The 17,690-nt window shown below is 46.5% G+C and overlaps 1 protein-coding gene across 1 annotated transcript in view; it reads left to right on the forward strand.

Annotated features, from left to right (window-relative positions):
• CPT1A (carnitine palmitoyltransferase 1A) overlaps positions 1-17,690 on the forward strand; it is a 67,867-nt gene that overhangs the window by 24,302 nt on the left and 25,875 nt on the right. The window contains exons 3-8 of the mRNA XM_027856166.1: positions 1,808-1,947; positions 9,640-9,811; positions 13,091-13,192; positions 14,100-14,237; positions 15,227-15,304; positions 17,308-17,415. Of these exons, the coding sequence (XP_027711967.1) occupies positions 1,808-1,947; positions 9,640-9,811; positions 13,091-13,192; positions 14,100-14,237; positions 15,227-15,304; positions 17,308-17,415 (738 nt within the window). The remainder of the gene's footprint in view (positions 1-1,807; positions 1,948-9,639; positions 9,812-13,090; positions 13,193-14,099; positions 14,238-15,226; positions 15,305-17,307; positions 17,416-17,690) is intronic.

The raw sequence follows: 17,690 nt of genomic DNA on the forward strand, positions 1-17,690 counted from the left end.
ATGGGGGCCTTTATTTTAAGTAAAACTCATTTTACTCAATCTCCTCTTGAGGGAATGATGGACTATGAAAGCTTTTTGTACAATTGGGAATCTCAAGGCAGGACTGTTCCAATCTGAGGAAATTCCGTGTTAGGTGGAGCCATCATCTGTTGGCTGTGTGTGGCACTGGAGTTTATAGACTTTGGAAATTGCCCCCAGAGTCTCTGACTCTGTGATTTTGAAAACAATTATTGTGATCTATGAAACATAATAGACCACATTGATAACCAGAATAAAAAAAAATCACATGACTAGATCAATACATGCCCCTCAAAATGCTTTTGATGAAAATAACCCTCATTTCTGTTTAAAATCCCAAACAGCATAGGAATAAATGAACTTTTCCTTGACATGGCACCTTATATTAATCTTAAAAGGAAGATACATATTAAAAATGAGATTATACGAATCCTGCAAGTTTTGCATATGGAGGCATTAGATTGTGAGCTCCTTAAGGACAGGGGCTGCCTTTTGCCTTTTTTTATATTCCCAGAGCTTAGCACAGTGTTTGGTGTATACATAGTAGTTGCTTAATAAATGTTGATTGATTGCATACCTGTAGCATACAAGGTGCCTCCTTTATGCCTCCAGATAAGAGTAAGGATATCAAAAATAGAAAATGAAGTCCTGGGCACCCCAATATCAGATCCTTGAGCCTTAGGAAGGGCAAAATAGGCTGAAATGTAGTGAGCAGCGCCACCATTCAGACCCTGTTCTTGTTCATGGTTTGAACTATCTGTTGGGAGATTATTTTTAATCCATGGAAACATGTGTTCTGGTAAAAGCTAGAAAAACACTATGAAAGTGTTACATTAGGAAATAGAATTTGTTTTAGTTTCTATTGTCTTTTGTAAAAAGTTACAGAGACCTAGAGTGTTTCTGCTTAGTGGATTCCCAAGTAAAAATTGCATTTCCATGAAGACCTATTTATAGTAGAATTTTTGAGTGCCGCAAACAAGTGATTAGTGGGAATGGTGGGTTTAATTTAGAAAGCAAGAAAAGTCCAAAGACCCACTTTTTTTTAAAATAAAAGCCCCTATTAATTTGGCTTTTTCATATTAATCCTTCCCACATCCTTGTTAGACAAAGGAGTATATGCTATTATCCCTACTTTACAGATGAGGAACCTAAGCTTGAGAATTTAAAAAAAGACAGCAGGTTTACACAAAGGATTAACTCAAGACTGGATTGTTAGTCTTTGGTTCTGTTTTTTTAGCCAGGTGAATTGAATCATTCCTCAGTGGGATTGCTTATCTAAGCTCACTGGGTTTTTCTAATCAATTGGACAAATTGAAGCCCTTTGGCTTTTCTTAATCAATTGTGCAAATTAAGGCAAAGAACAGCAGACCAAAAAGCCAGTGCGCCCAGGTTGAGCGCTGGATTGGAGGTCCCTGAAGAAGTGTGGGGCCCTTTGGGTCCCTGTGATGGAGGCTGGCCAGGAGGTTAGTTGGGTAGGGGTTCACACTGATGGAGGGTAGAAAAGGGAGGCTAGTCCTGACAATGAACAATTAGAAAATCACCAGCATTTTCTTTGGAAAACACCCAGCCTTTGCTGACACTGTTGACCCATGAGCCCCCTTTTTTCCTCCTGGGGACTGTTGCCTTGGGTAAAGCGTGAGCGACCTAGTGTCCAGCCTGGGCCTGCGAAAGGCAACTCCGGGTCAGCCTTGGATCAAGATAAGCTGCTTAGAAGTGCCAGGGTCGTGTGATGCCTGGAGTGAAAGCAGAGCTTACTGGTCTCCAAAGCTACCTCTGTGTTTATTTTTAGAATGGAATCATCACGGGTGTGTATCCTGCGAGCCCATCCAGCTGGCTTATTGTGGTGGTGGGGGTGATGTCCACCATGTATGCCAGAGTCGATCCTTCGTTAGGAATAATAGCCAAGATCAATCAAACTCTTGGGACAACGTAAGTGGGAATTTCACACTTCCAATTTTCATGTGCTAATGAGTTTTACATGCTGACCGTTAATTCTTTTCAGTCTGTAAAGACGATTAAAATCACATGGATTTTGAAGATGTATAGTTCATTTTTCTGTGTGTTCTCTTGTCATTTGCTTGGTCTGATGGGATGTGTGTGCAGACCCACTCACTGCTTTCCTCTTTGGAGTCAGAATAGGCCCAATGCAGCATGGGGGCTTAGGGATCTCAACCAGAAGAGGGCTCAGTAGGAGATGCTCTTTTGAGGAGCTGGTTTTTGGTCCTAAGATTTCCTTGGCACAGCAGCATCCCATTGCAGGATTCTTGAGAGCTCTGATTTCCCTGAGGCATCTTTGGGGAGGTCCCTCCAAGGGGGGGGCCCTAGAGCCACCTTACTGTTTGGTTGTCTGAATTTCTTGGGTTGGCACAGGCTCTGAGTAGATTGTGATGAATGCCTTTGGGCATTTTTGAGGTGTCCTGTTTTTGAGGAGACACGAACAAAAATATCTACATTTCTTTGTATGTACCACTTGGGAGTGAGGGCAAGTTAGACAGCAAAGAACTGGGTCAATCCAGGGTTAGGAAGGGTTTAGTTCCCCAGTCCTCTGCCATAGTCAGACCACATCCAGAGGACTGTGTTCAGTTCTGGGAACCACATTTTAGAAAGGACATAGTTAATCTGGAGAGCAGTCAGAGGCCCACAACCAGCATAGTGGCTGATCAATAATCAGCACTCAATCAGCAATCAGTAACCTCAGAGTCATGCCATGTGAAATTCTAGTGAAGGAGCCTAGAGTGTGATAGCTGTCTTCAAATGTTTAAAGAGCTTTCAAGATATATTCTTTGTGGATTCTGAGGGCAGAACTGGCAGTTGCTAAGGATAGATTTGGGCTCGACATTCTGCTGCTAGATTTGGGCATCCAGTTAGAGCTGTCAGTGATAGGAAAAGGAGGGAAGGAGGAGAATTAGGAACCTGCTGCGTCTGGTCTCAGAATTCGTGAGCCAAGCAGGCTCAGGGATCAGAGAAGGTCAGGAGACATAGAGAGTGTGATTAAGTTTGGTTCCACAATCTGCAAAGCTTTAAAAGTAGAGATAGGTAACCAAAGTCACCTTGAATAGATGAGCCTAATCAATGAACCATCTTTATCCATGATGAAGGATGCTTAGTTTTGTAGGGTGGCTTAGCTTTGGGTAGAGGCCAATTTCTCTTGCTTATCAAATGACAACATTCCAGGTTCTTATTTCATTTCTTATCCTTATTGTATATTCTCATGCAATTTGAACTGGTGCTTGTTGATATTTAAATTGCCCTTCCTACTGGCTACTGAGGAGATTCTTTCATTGCCTGTGAAACTCTGAGGCTTGACAACAACATTTCTGGTGAAATTAACTTGGGATTCTTCCCTGTCCCCATGCTGTGCATTATCTTGATTTGTGCTCTGGTCTCTGTTTCCAATACTTACAGAAAGTTTTATTCTGTTTGATTTCACAAAATGTGGTATTTGGACTCTTTCATCATATTTTTCTTGGAGATGAATAATTCTCAGATCATCTGATGGGATTTTGTCCTTTAGATTTGTTGGTTTCATTTGTAGAGCTCTGAGGTCTTCTTAGTTTTGAGATTTTAAAATTTTTTACTCTTCTGCCATCTCTGCATTTTTCCTTTTTTTTTCTGCTGGCTCATTTCTCCAGCCATTCTCCTAGATTTCCTTGAAAGTTGTGGGTAAGTGAGGGCTTCTTTCTTTTCTCTTCTTTTTTTCCCCTCCATCTTAAAATTGATGTTCTTCTCTTTTGTTTGATGTCCTTGTTACTGTTTGGAGGCAGTGCAGGAGAGCTCAGCTTAGGCAAGGCTGCCTGTTCTTCCGTCTTGACAGAAGCTTCCCCTGGACAGACTCCAAGTAGGAATCAAGGCTCTCAACAAGGGTGAAGACTCAGAGCTGAATCCTTCCCACTAGAAGAGACCAGAGGAGTTTCCCAGCCCTTGCTATATAGCCAATAACTCAGAGAAGGGATGATAAAGGAATGGGAATCGCTAGAGGCAGGCATTTTGCTTTCTGAGTGACCTCACCTCCCATGTGCAATGGCCAAATGTAAGAATATTAGCTGCCCCTCCTTAGGACCATTCAGTTTAGGCCCACGTTAGGGAGCTGAACCTGGATGGAGCCAGAATGACTGAACTAAAGGTGGAGGCACAGAGCTGAGTCATTGTTTGTGACTCCCGTTCTTGTCCTCTTCCGTGTGGCCCAACTGGCTTTCCCTGTGTTCCTCATACGGAACATTCCGTCTCTGCTCTCCACACCTCTGCATGGCAGTCCCTGATGCCTGAAAGCCACTCTTCCCACCTCCAGCTTTTCATAGCATCTCTTCTTTCAAGAAGCAGCTCAGGTCCCGCCTTCTCATGATGTCTTTCCTGATCCTCCCCAACTGCTGCATGACCCCCGCCCCAAATTAACTCATCTCCAACTGCTTTCCATGTTTATTCTCTGTGTGATTGTTTGAGTCCTTCTTGTCTCTCCTTGTAAATTACACACGACTCCATTCATATTCGTAGCACATAGGTGCCACTTAATAAAGGCTTGTTGAGTTATTGCACGTTTACATTTATAAATGTTGTAAGGTTGCAGCCAGAGTAACATGTGTAAAAAGAATGCTTGGTTGTTTATTTTCTAGTTGACTATGTTGTCAGACTCAAAGTTGGGTGTATAGGGTAGAGACACAAAGTCACACGTGATAAGGGTTGTCGTGTGCCTTAAATCAGTGGTGTCAACTCCTATAGAGATGGGGGCCACTAAACTGTCCACAGGGATCCCTGCAGCCCACAAATTGACTTACAAAATCACACGTTAAAATTATCTATGTTTTATTGTGTTTTTACTTAGTTTGTTAAATACTTCCCAGTTCCATTTTAATCTGGCTCCTACCTCACTTAGGAGTGTTGTGGGCTGTCCACTGGGGGTGTGTTTGACGTGTCCGCTTTAAGTAATCTAAGCTCAAAGGTGCAGAAGGATTTTATAGGACATCTACTCCTTTAGGTGTGAATGAAGCCATTTAGAAAGGATTCTATGGTGATTAAACTGAGCTAAGGTAAAAGTTCCTTTTAAGAGCAGACTTCATTTGATCTCAGATGAAAAGTGGGAGGTGAGCAGACTCAGAGACCTGTACTGACCCTGTGGCCCAAGTCATTGCTAGTGATGGGTGCCTCCCAACCTTGGACGTCGGTGTGGATGGGAAAGGGGATGAATGCAGAGTAATGGCAGCCTGCCTCCTGTCCTCATGCAGAAGGCATCTGGAGACACGGAGACGCGCCTGCTGTGAGCCTGGGGCCTCAGACTAGCTGAGGAACATGAGTCTCTTCGTGCAGACATAAAGTTGTATTGCGCTATCCTAGAAAGGAATTAGACTTGGATGGCCATGCTACATGAGGCCTTATATTAAGAGGGTGTCAGCCAGTGTTCCCTGGCCCAGGGTGGGACTCACAAAGTCAAGCCAGTAACTGCACTGGTGACTCAGCCTTAAGGAACAAGGTTGCTTTCCCCCCACATCCGTTCTTGGAGTTGCTGGAGGTTTCCAGTTGTAGGTGTGTGGGCTTGGTCACCCGCTGCTGGCTCTCATTGTGGCAATCATCCTTTCCCATGGAGCTCATGGAAAGTTTAATCTGAATTAGACCTTTTCTAATGTTGCCTTGTAAGATCACGACTAAATGGAAGAGATCAGGTCATTGAAAGCCTGTTATAATCTGAGTATTTATGAGATTTGTGCATTCCTCCCATCCACTGATAGGAGCTGGGTTTTCCATGTTTCTGATTTAAAAACACCAGGGCCACAGCCTGGCCATGAGGGCCCCTTCTGGAGAAACCTTCCTGAGGAGAATCTCCAGCCCCTTTAAGTCACTGCCTTCATGACAGCAGCGTGTGACAGGATGGGGCTGAGAGTCTGTCCACAGAGCAGAATCGTGCCATCTCTGAGCAGGAAGAGCCCGGAGCCGCTCTTTAGGCCAAGCCAGACCCATCCAGGAGTCCTCTGACAGTGGTCCTCCAGCAAGGCCTGGGAGCCTGAGGCAGCCTGACACAGCCCCTTCTCCTTGGGGAGGCTCTCATGGTTAGGACACTTTTCCTTGCAGCGGTGGGGAGCCTGGCGCCTCAAAGCCTTGGGTGCGGCCTTTTGACCTAGTCCTAACTTTACAGAACAAATCCTTTTATTCAGGGGATCTGTTCTGTGAAGTTTGGATTCAGTCAAAGGGCCACTTGACTTGAGGACCTAGAGAGCCACATGTGGCCTCGAGGTCGCAAGTTCCCCACCCCTGCGGCCTATAGGAACCCTCAATTTGCCTCTTGGCAACTTCTGTTTGTTACAATTAGCTGTACAATTAGTAGAGACAAAGTAAGTCTCTTCCCATTTCCACATAATAACTCTTCAGAAAGTGGAAGAAGGCCATCTTTGACTATAGCAAAAATCAGTCATTAAGTGCTCATTAGCTATTAGTGGGCAAACACCCACTCCCTACTCTCAGGAGCCCATGTTCTAATGGGTCAGTGACGTGACTATCACCTGGGAGGGATGTACAAGATTCTTGCTGGGTGAATGGAGGTAGTCTCAGAGAGAAAGGGGCAGGGCCAACTAGGGAAGGCCTCCTGCAGGAGGTGGGCTGTGAGCCAAGTCTCGAGGGCAGCTAAGAGGAGAGGACAAAAAACACACAGGGTACGGTGGCGCACTGAGTTTGAGGGGCCGCAAGGAGGGCAGAGTCGCTGAATTTACACGTGCCTGGAGCAGGATGAGAGAAGACAGGAAAGGAAGGAGGACCAGGTTGGGAAGGGCTCTCAATTCCCAACAGAGGCCTTGCTACTTGGTCCTGGAGGTAATCGGGAGCCAGCATAGGTTATGGTGGACAGCAGCGAGGGAGGGGATATGATCAAACCCACACTTTAGGGAATTTTGGTGGTTAAATGGAGGATGGATTGGAGTGGGGAAGACACTTGAGGGAAGGAGGGAGGAAGGGAGACCAATTTATAAAGCTATTGCAATAGGCTAGGCAGGGGATGATGGGGCTGGTGGCTGTTGAATGTGGAGACATGTCGTGATGTTTCAACAACAGATTCAAAAATGACACCAAGGTTATGAGCCTGAATGCCTGGGGCAGGACAGTGGTGCCTTCAACAGTACTAAAGAAATTTGGTTTTTTTCTTCTTTTTGGTGAGGCAATGGGGGTTAAGTGACTTGCCTGGGGTCACACAGCTAGTAAGTGTCAAGTGTTTGAGGCTGGATTTGAACTCAGGTCCTCCTGACTCCAGGGCTAGTGCTGTATCCACTGCACCACCTAGCTGCTCCCAGTACTAAAGAAATTTGAAAGGGGGGAGGGTTTGGAGGGAAGAATAATGAACTCTGTTTTAGACATATTGAATTTTAGATGCCATCCATCAGTCCACCTATCTATCTATCCATGTCTGGTATCATCAGTATGGAGATAATTGAAACCAAGGAAACTGATGAAATCGCCATATGGAATAAGGGGTAGGAAGAGGGTCCAGCAGAGAGTATCGAGGAATGATCAGACTGGTAAGAGCAGAACAGAGAGCAGTGTCATGAAATCCTAGAGAAGAGGGTGAGTGAAAGAATCCGATTAGGAAACCATCAGTCACTTTGGAGAAAGTGATTTCAGTTGAATAATGAGGTTGGAAGCCAAACTGCCCAGAATTACGAAGAGAATGAAAAAATAAAAATAAAAAGAAGAGAGTGAGAGGAAAGGAGGTGGGGCCACCATTGGTAGGCAGGTTTCTCAAGGAGTTTAGCCACCAAGGGAGGAGAGTGCTGTCTGGCCCACACCTGACCATCTTGGACCCCAGAATAACAGGGTAATTTCTCAAAGGCCAGCTCATAACTTATCTTGTATCTGCCTCCCCCTTAACCATTTTTGTTTTCTTCCTCATCCTCAAGACTCTTCTTAGCACAGAAACAGAAACCAAAAGATGACTTAGCATCTCTGCCTTCTTTTGGTTCATCAGTCATTTTCCCATCGCCCCCAGGTAACAGCCCAGGTCCTCCCTTCAACCTGTGCTTGCCAAACACACTGGCTGAAAGGACTCTTCCAACGTATCCCTTGATCTTCCTTCTGGCCTTTGGCACTCCTGCCACTAACCTTATATGGACTCTCTGCCATTTTGTATTCACCCTCAGGCTCCTGCCCCAGCGTCCATCTTTGGTTACCTGTCTTATTTAAATCTGAGCTGGTAGGTGAGTTTCCTGTGGCTCCATATTGGTCTCTTCAGACAACATTCATTTTCCTTCTTCCTTACAATTGTTTCACTTTGTATCTTCAGATTGTCTATCAGCAGTCATTCTAGGCTGACTTCCTCCGTAGAATTTCAGGCCATGGACCGTTGTGTCTTCTTTTGTTGAACTTTGAAATCTGATCTCCCCAAAGCAAAGACCCACATGAGACAAGGCCTGGCTTTTCTTTTTCTTTACTCTGTGCTAGGATTTGTAATAGTCACTTTTCCTTTCTAGTAGGAATGTTGCCTTTTAACAGAGACTGTACTTCTGATGGATCTCTTATTATAAAGCTCCTCTTTCTATCTCTCTCTGTAAGAAATATTTAATATGCTGTTTTATTTCTGCGGCTTATTTATTTCCCCCTTAGTTATACAGTACAAGAAACCCAAAATGCAAATTTACAAATACATCTTTTAGAAAAACAAACCCAAAATGCCTTTGTACTCGGCTGGGAAAAAAATGAAAAAAAAATTTTTTAAAGTAAATCAAACCTAATATTCAATTCTGATAGCCTACTAAGGACTTGAGTTTTGAAATAGTTATTTCCATTAGAGAAGAGTATTTCTTCTTTGAAATTTAATCACCAAATTTGGGAAAGTTAATTTTTTTTTGCAAATTTTTCATGTTTATTTATGTAATGATGTGGGTGATAATTATGAATTATACTTGTATATTTGAAAATTAATTTTAAAAACTTTTGTCATGTTAAGAATAAACTGCTAAATCATTTATCTACAATGGACAGTTACAAAGCATGTACTTAGACCTCATTTGGCAACTCTACCTTCAGTAAAAAGATTGAGTTTCTGTGGTGCTTGAATATATTCACTTTTCACATTTCATTTTTTAGATAAAGGGACACATAGAAATGGGAGAGAACAGAGTGTCAAGGCCCTATGATACCTTCTCATTGAAGGTTCTCATTGAAGAAGTTCCTTTTCACCAATGACTACATTTGAGAGGGCCTATCTCAGTCACAATGATAGCAAAGAGAAAGATTAGACAGAGTGCTCAGAAGGTGTGGTCAATGAAAGCCCTTGGAGTGAACGGCATTTTCCCCTGGTGGCTTTGCACCTGTGTCTGCCTTCAAGGCTTTATGCTTTCAGGGGCACTGACTCATGCCTTTGAAGTCACTTAAGTGACTAAAGAGAAGAAAGCCCGGCAAGCATTGGGTTAAAGCATCACCAGTTTGGAAAGAATTTATTTTGATTGGATGGAAGAAATTACAAAGAGGCCCGGCCCCTGACTTGCTTCCTGCCGTAGGGGATGGCATCAGTGCTCTTAGCTCTTCTCCCTGTTTCTGCAGGGATGTTCTCTGCCTCGGAGAGCAGGGAGACTTCTTTATTTCGTGTGCTTGGATGTTTGTGCCCTACGACCCGTAGGCTAAAGTAGAATTGTCCTCTCTGCTTTGCAGGGGCTCCATGTCCAACCAGACCAAGAATGTTGTCAGCGGCATCCTCTTTGGCACAGGGCTCTGGATCGCCCTCATCATAGCCATGCGGTACTCCCTAAAGATGCTGCTCTCCTACCACGGCTGGATGTTTGCCGAGTACGGCAAAATGAGCCAAGCAACTAAAGTGTGGATGGTAATGCTGTTTGGCTGGGATGGAGCCATCGCACTGAGGGCTGGGGATTGGGCTTTCAGAGCAGCGGTCTCTGTGGAGCCCTCGGTCACATTTCCTTCCTTGCCCCATTTGAACATCGTTGCCTCTCCTCCATAGCAACTGTCCCGACTGGCCACAGACTCATTCGCCCAGGACCCCGTGGTCTGTGTGTATGAGTTAGCCCTTCTTTTCTCCCTCCAGCTGGCTTCTTAATTCTTTCAGAAATTTTTAAAACTCTCCAACAGAACATGGACTGAACAGTTTCTTTATAACGATGGAGTCCCAAAAACAAGAACTGTAGTGGTTTTGAAGAGTGTTGTAAATGGCAGGCTCTCTCTCTCTCTCTCTCTCTCTCTCTCTCACACACACACACACACACACACACACACACACGCACACACACACGCACACACAGAGTCAGTTAATAATGATGATGATGATGATAACAATGGCTAGCTTTTATAGAGTGCTTTAAGGTTTGCAAGGCAGTGTACACATGTCTCATTTGTCTTCGGTGTTAATATTCCCATTTTACAGATGGGGAAGCTAAGGCTGAGGCAAGTGAAGAGACTTACACAGGGTCACACAGCTAGTAAATGTCTAAGGCAGAATTCTAACTTGCGTCTTCCTAGCTTCAAGTCTAGCACCGTTCACTGTGCCCCCTTGTTCTTAGAGATGACGTCATCTTAGGGTAACTATTAACAGTGACGTGATGTGATTTTCCTTTAAGAGACAATGCAGAGCTCTTGGGGAAGGAGGTTGGCAGTTCAGCTGCTGAGAGAGCAGAAGGACTGGGTGGGGTTGGGGCACAGAGTGGGTAAAGTAGGAGCCGAGAGGTGTTTAAAAGGTAATTTACAAGGTCTGAGTGGCTGCGTTCTGGGAGCTCTAACAAATGGGATCCTGGGACTGACCCAAATATTTTAAAAAAAGATTACAATACTTGAGTACTTAATTGTTTGATTTTTTTTTTCCTTAAAAAATCTTTGAATTATAATTCAAACATATTGTGGTTTATAGGTAAAGTGAAGTTTACATACATGCTGTGGTTCAAATAAACATTGGTTTTGCTTTATAAAAAAACGAGTCTATCGAGAGGGAGATTTCTGCTTCCCTATCAAAGCCTAGCAGAGCCCTGCCTGCTCTGGGGATGCTCCCCCGAACCTTTACTGCCCCCTGGTGGAGGTGGAGGTATCAGACCCTGAGGTGGCCAGGAAGCCTCCACTGGGACCTGCCCTGCTATCCTGTATAGTGATGAAAAGCCAATCAGTCGCGTGGGACACTGGGCTTGCAGTCAGGAAGAGCAGAGTTCAAATTTGGCCTCAGACACTTCCTGACTACAACCCTAGGCAAGTTACTTAACTTCTGTTTGCCTCAGTTTCCTCACCTATAAGGTAGGGATAATAATAGCACCTACCTCCCAAGGTTGTTGTGATGTTCAAATGTGATCATATTTGTAAAGTGCTTAGCACAGTACCTGGCACATAGTAGGTGCTTAGTAAATGCTTCTTTCCCTCCCTCCTTACATCTCTGGGAAGCCAGTCCTACTCACAGCTCAAAGAGAGGGCTCAGTTCTTACTTAAACTAAGGGTTCCAGAAGACCAGTTGTCATGTTGCCATAAATCCAATCCAGTAAACATTTATTAAGCACCTACTGTGTGCCAGGCACCATGCTAAGTACTGGGAATACAGTTAGTTTAAAAAAAAAAAACAGTTCCTGCCCTCAAGGAGCTTACACTCTAATGGGAAGAGTACCAAAGACACATACTAGTCTGTCAGGTAGGCCTGGCTGGCCTAGTGAGAACACACACAGGCTGTTTGCAGGGAGTGATCAGAGGAGAGATAGGGAGATGGGAGGGGTCCCAGGGGTCAGCGTCCAACTCCTCTGCAGTGCGTGAATCCCTTCATCCACCCCCTCCAGGCATGGCCGGACAGGGCATGGGCACCAGCTGTGTTGGCACCCTTTCACTTTTCAGGTGGTCCCACTGTCCTTGGTGCATCACAGAAAGAATGGCCCCAGTGGTCCACATGGAGGCCATACTTTCTCCCAAGTGTTGTTTATAATTCCACATGTTTAGAAAAATCAGGAAGTAATGAAAGTGACCAAGATATCGAAGCCATCAGGATAAAACTGATCAAAACCTCAGCTCTGAAGCCTGGGATCCTACATTTATTTGAATTAAAAGAAATATTTTCTAAAAACTCCTTTAACTATATTTTACATACAGTAATTTGGGGGTAATTTCAATGCATCCTCATATATTTTATCTCTCAGAGAGAACTCACATTAGAAGCAGGGTCTCTATTTAGGCCAAAACCAGATTTCCATTGGTTTCTATCTTTTCTTACCTTAGGAGAGAGAAACCAACCAGGAATACAGAACAAAGGGTGGGGCTGGGGGTTCCCCAATACCCGACTGGACCAGCAAGGTGTTTCCTTGCAGTCACCTTCAAGTAATGAGGCAGCATGATGACATGACTTTGGAGTCAGGAAGACCAGGGTGGAAATCCTGCCTGAGATCCTGAGCAGGTCTTTGAAAGTGCCTGGAAGGCCATTTCCTCACCTGTAAAATGAGGGGGCTGGTCTCAGCTGGGCCTTTCTAGCTCTAAGTCTCCGCTGTACCCCTTTCTAGTAAGGGAATGGGGTGGCTAGATCATCTCATGGAAAATTCGTTGGTTTTCTTGATCTTCTCAAACTGATTGTTTTCCTAGAACATTCCATTATTTTTGGTTCAAACAATGTTCGAGCTCCTAAGGATGGCAGGGAGAAGTCGGTTTTTTAGAAGAAAAAAAAAACTGCCCCAAATAACCCTCACATAAATAATTGAGAAGGCACCAGACTTACTTTGTCTTCAAAAATAGTTTTTTATTGGTATCTGTTATTTTTAACAACACATAAGTTTCCCTCTGTATCTTTCCTCTTCCCTTTTCCTGGAGAGCTATCCTTTAACAATAAATAAATAAATAAAAAGGAAAACAAGAAGAGGAAAAAAATCAGCAGAACTAATCAATCTATTGAAAAATATCTGCCCTTCTGTGAAGCATTCCATGCCCATGGCCTGCCTGAACCCCTACCGCCCTCTGCTAAGCAGTGGCAGCAGACTGAAAATAATAGAATTCTGGTTCCACCAGAATCAGAGACATGGTACAGCTCTTGTTTTTCCATAATCTCATTTTAAAACCTATCCGTTCATTTTACAAGCATTTATGAGGCACCTATTGTATGCCAGGCACTCGATGCTAATAGGCTTTTCTTGGATTTTAGACAATGGTGAAGATTTTCTCAGGTCGGAAACCAATGCTGTACAGTTTCCAGACGTCCCTGCCCCGCCTGCCTGTGCCAGCTGTCAAAGACACTGTCAACAGGGTATGTATGCTGCAAATGTAATGGCGGTCTCCACATTCTAATGCTCTCCAGCACTTGGTTCTTTGGTGGGGTTTGAAGCGGTGCTCTATGAGGCATTGAATGTCATCTCAGTGCTCGAAGTGCATGCTGTCTTTCTCCTAAAGGCGGGCATCATCTCTCTGCACCATTGCTGGGGTCGTCAAAGTAGCCGAGGGTCTCACGAACGGGGCTGCCGGATTGTCTCAGGGTCTGGGGGAGTGGCCAGTTGGAGGATGGTTTGTGGTCAGTGATGCAGAGATGAACAAGCACAGAGACCCCTGCCTTCACTCTCCGGCCCTTCAGGCCAGGCCAGCCCCGGGTAGGAGCAGAGACCCACTAAGAGAGTCTCCGTTTCAGGGGCCTTTGCCTCGTCCCCAAGCAGCATCTTACGGGGGCAGAGGAGAGGGTCCATTTGACGTAGCTGGGAGCCTGATTTTTTTTTAATATTTTTTCATATTTTATGATATAAGCTTTTTTTGGGAGGGAGGCAATTGGGGTTAAGTGACTTGCCCAGGGTCACAAAGCTAGTAAGCATCATCTTCCCTGAGGGATCCGGGACAGAGGTTGTGCTGGAGGTTGGGTCCAGAACCCTGACTTTGTGCATGTGGGGGTCTTCGGGTGTGGGAACTCTCCTTCTAGGGATGCCGATTGGCTACTTGTCAATATAAAATCTTAGAAATTTAGGACACTGTTAAGCTGAGGAAACTGAGGCACTGAGACATTATCGGGCTTGCCCACTTTGCTAATATGTGTCACAGCGAGGCCTCGAACCCGGGTCTTCCTGACTTTATGGCTGCTGGGAATTGCTAAGGCATGAATCAACTTTGACTACCCCCTCTGGCGTCCTCCCCAACCTTGATTTTCTTTTGTTTTGTCTCATTAAATCTAGTATCTGGAATCAGTTGAGCCACTTCTGAAGAAAGAAGATTTTACAAGAATGAAGGGTCTTGCTGAAGACTTTTCCATTAATCTCGGACCACGACTGCAGTGGTATCTGAAGCTGAAATCGTGGTGGGCCACTAACTACGTGAGTGCGCGATGCGGGCGGCAGCTCGTCCCCTAACTTGTCATCATCCCTGGTCCCTGTCTCTGGGGTTTGGCAACAGCTTGGTTTTCTGGGTAGAAATGAATGAGAAGATCTGGTCCCCGCCCTTGGTCAATCCACATTTATTAAGTACCTCCTGTATGCCAGGCTGGGCGCTAAGTGCCGAGGAACCCATTGTAAAGCGTGAAACAGTCCCTGGGAGCCATCTGCCATAGGTGACCATTAGGACCCTGGGAGCTAATGAGGTTCCCCGAGGGAGTGTAGAGAGAAGAGGGCCTGGGACAGAAGCTTGGGACATCCATAATGGAGGGTTGGATGTGGATGATGAGCCTGCAAAGGAGCCTGGGAAAGGACGGTCAGACAAAGGAGGAGAACCAAGGAGAAGCGGGACACACCCCGAGGAGGCAGGGGAGCCAGTGGTCACCGGGGTCAAATGCAGCAGGGAGGTGGAGAAGAATGAGATTTAGCAGCAAGGAGATCCTTGGTCACTTTGGAGCAGTAACTGGGAACTACGGTCGCGAGAACTTTGCTTAGGAAATCGAAGAGATGGCAAGGTGCCTGGAGGGGAGAGCTGGCGACCTCCCCAAGCACGCGGGGTATCTTAAAAACCAGGGGAAATCGCCTGCAGAGAAATCCTTGATCAATGTTGAGTTGGACTCCTCGGCCAGCTGGGAAGCCTGGCTCTGAGGGCCGGGCACCATCCTCCGGTTCACCCACAGGATGACGGTGCCCCCTCTCTAGGCCCCAGAGAGGCAGAGGAGGAAATTGGGGCAGTCTGCCTAACAGGCCCCATTTCCCAAACGTCCGTGCTGTGCCCCACTTGGGCGATATGGCAGTTTGCGCTCTGCCCCGGGGTGCATCTGGTTAAATCAGCCTTGCACACCCTGCCATAGTCTCTCTGGCTCATGAAGACGGCTGGCGTGTTCCTACCAAGAACTGTATTTGTTTCTTCCTCTGTGTCTCCCACTTAGGTAAGCGACTGGTGGGAAGAGTACATCTACCTTAGGGGACGAGGCCCCATCATGGTGAATAGCAATTATTATGCCATGGTAAGTGTTGCAGGTTGAACATCAGAATCCGGTGACATCGCCCTGGTGGTCGGCCGTCATCAGGCCGCCATCTGTGTGGCGGACCCCGTAGGGGGTGGGGGAGGACTCAGCTCTGCCTCCTCGGCTCCAGGCTGCTCGGGAGGCAGCCTGCCTTCTCCTGGGGAGCTGCCATCAGGGCTGTGCTTCTCTAGGTCTCTGGGTCCCATAAGGACAAGCTGACCTGGACGCCTCCTGTTTTGCAAAAGTGAAGCCCGCCCGATGCCCGCTAACTCTGCCCAGCCATGGCCTGGGACGCAGGAAAGGCATCAGCTCAGAGCCCCGCCTGCCACAGAGTGACTGAGGCGCAGCCTCCTGCAGGGATGAGGGAGGCAGCTCACCCTTGATTCCCGGGAACACCTGGGTCCAGCGGCTAGAAGGTGTTTGGACAGTGATAAAAGGTGGAATTGACCCATCAGAGAGTGCTGGCGAGCCCTCCGAGAAGTGAGCGCGCAGATAGCTGGCAGATGCCGTGTTGGACCAAGGGCCTCCTGCTCTCCTGATGCTCGGGTGCGCTCCGCCGTTCAGGCCGCTGCGGGTGGCCGCGCCTTACGCTCTCATTGTCAGGCACCTCTTTTAGAAGCCAGTAGAGATGAGGGATTGGAAGAAAAGCTTCGACTTCTGTGAGAGGCAGCTCCCTCTCCAGGCGTAGGGCAGCGCCTGTCCTATGTCAGGTCGCATAGACTTTGTCTGGCCAGGGTCACGTGGCCAGTGTGGGCCAGAGGTGACTTTGCCAAGTTTTCACAGGCAGTGACACAGCCTGACCCAAAGGCGCCCAGACTGCTGTGCTACTGTTACAGACCGACACAGACCTCAACTCGACCGCCGTGTGACCGCGGCTGGCCTTCAGTTAATGTTTACAAATGGATTTGGCCCAGAGGCGAGGAGAGCCTGCTGAAGGTGGCACAGATTTGTCCTTGGACATGGGCTTTTAGGGGCTCCTGGTTTCTTTGAAGTCAGTGGAAACCCTGAGTGTCCTGGGTCCTGACAAACCATAGGGCTGCTATTGGTGGGGCTCAAGAAGGCCAAGTTCCTCTCTGAACTGAGCTGAGAAGACCTTTGTGTTTGCTTGTAAATGTGAGACTTGGGAAAGGTCTGAAACAAGCAGGGACTTTGGGAACACCTCCCCGCAGACCAGACCCCTGCTTGGACTCATTAGTGGGGGCTCTCTCCCGGGGGCTTTTCAGTCGTCCATCCGAGGGGTAGTTGATCACAGATCAGCATGATCTGTGAGTGACTGGCTAAGAAGACAGGTCCAGGATCCAAGGACAGAGCAGGCCCGTTTTTAAGGGAACCGCTCTCTGGAGAAGAATGAGGAGAGAGACAAAGATGGCAGCTCACAAGGCTGGCGAGCTTGCAGTCTGCCTGGGAGCTGCCTGGCCTTGCTTGCCTTCCCTTCCCAGGCCAGGGTGGCATGAGCGGGAGGAGCTCAGGGCGGGGATCTCCCCCAGCTCTGGTCCTGCGCTGTGCCGTCCTGAGGGGTTGGCAGCGTCCCCTGACTCTGAGAAGACCCCAGGGTCTTTTTCCAAGGCTCCATGTTCCTTGTTTGCTTCCTTATCCTTTGCCTGTCTCTGCTCTACATTCCCGGGCCTGTTGGTTTCCCAGCTTGCAATTTTTTAATTTGACTCTGCCTTTCAATACTAATCTTACATCCCTATGAACTGTTGGCTAGGAAGGGATTTTTAATTTATAATACAGAAACGATCGCTCCTCTGAGATGTGAACGAAGATTTCATAAATAAGTAGGGTACTGAAAATGGCTCCCTGGCAGCACCCTGTCATTGAACAGACGTCTATAAAGAAGTGAGGGTTGTCTGTCCAAGGCCAGTGAATTTTAGTAGGGTTGACATGACGCATATGAAACGTTTGAATGCTTTTTCTGTGTGATTTCTTCTCTCCCAATCTTCCCAAGTGTTTATGTCTGGCTTTTTCTCTTGTTCTCTGTCCATGTCGCACTCCCTTCTTAGGATTTATTATACGTCATACCAACTCACATCCAGGCAGCAAGGGCAGGCAACGCTATCCACTCCATCCTGCTGTACCGGAGGAAACTGGATCGGGAAGAAATCAAACCGGTGAGTCGATCCACCTGGCGGCCGAGGCCTGCCGTGCTTGCAGCTCCCCGGAGCGGAAAGTGTTTGCTTTGGAAGGACGTTTCTCAAGTCAATTAGTGATCAGTTTCTGTGAACAACAAAAAGCTTATGTGGCTAATTATTAGTTTACTTCAAGAGTTGGTTTAAAGAAATAGAACAGGATGTATTCTGGAGGAAATGGGTGGATGGGAAACTTGGTAGCACACCTTAAGATCATGTCTAAATATGTACCCTCCCGGAACATGGCATTCCAGGGG

This window comes from Vombatus ursinus, unplaced genomic scaffold, assembly GCF_900497805.2.
Source record: "Vombatus ursinus unplaced genomic scaffold, bare-nosed wombat genome assembly UNPS02011369.1, whole genome shotgun sequence".
Lineage (NCBI taxonomy): Eukaryota > Metazoa > Chordata > Mammalia > Diprotodontia > Vombatidae > Vombatus > Vombatus ursinus.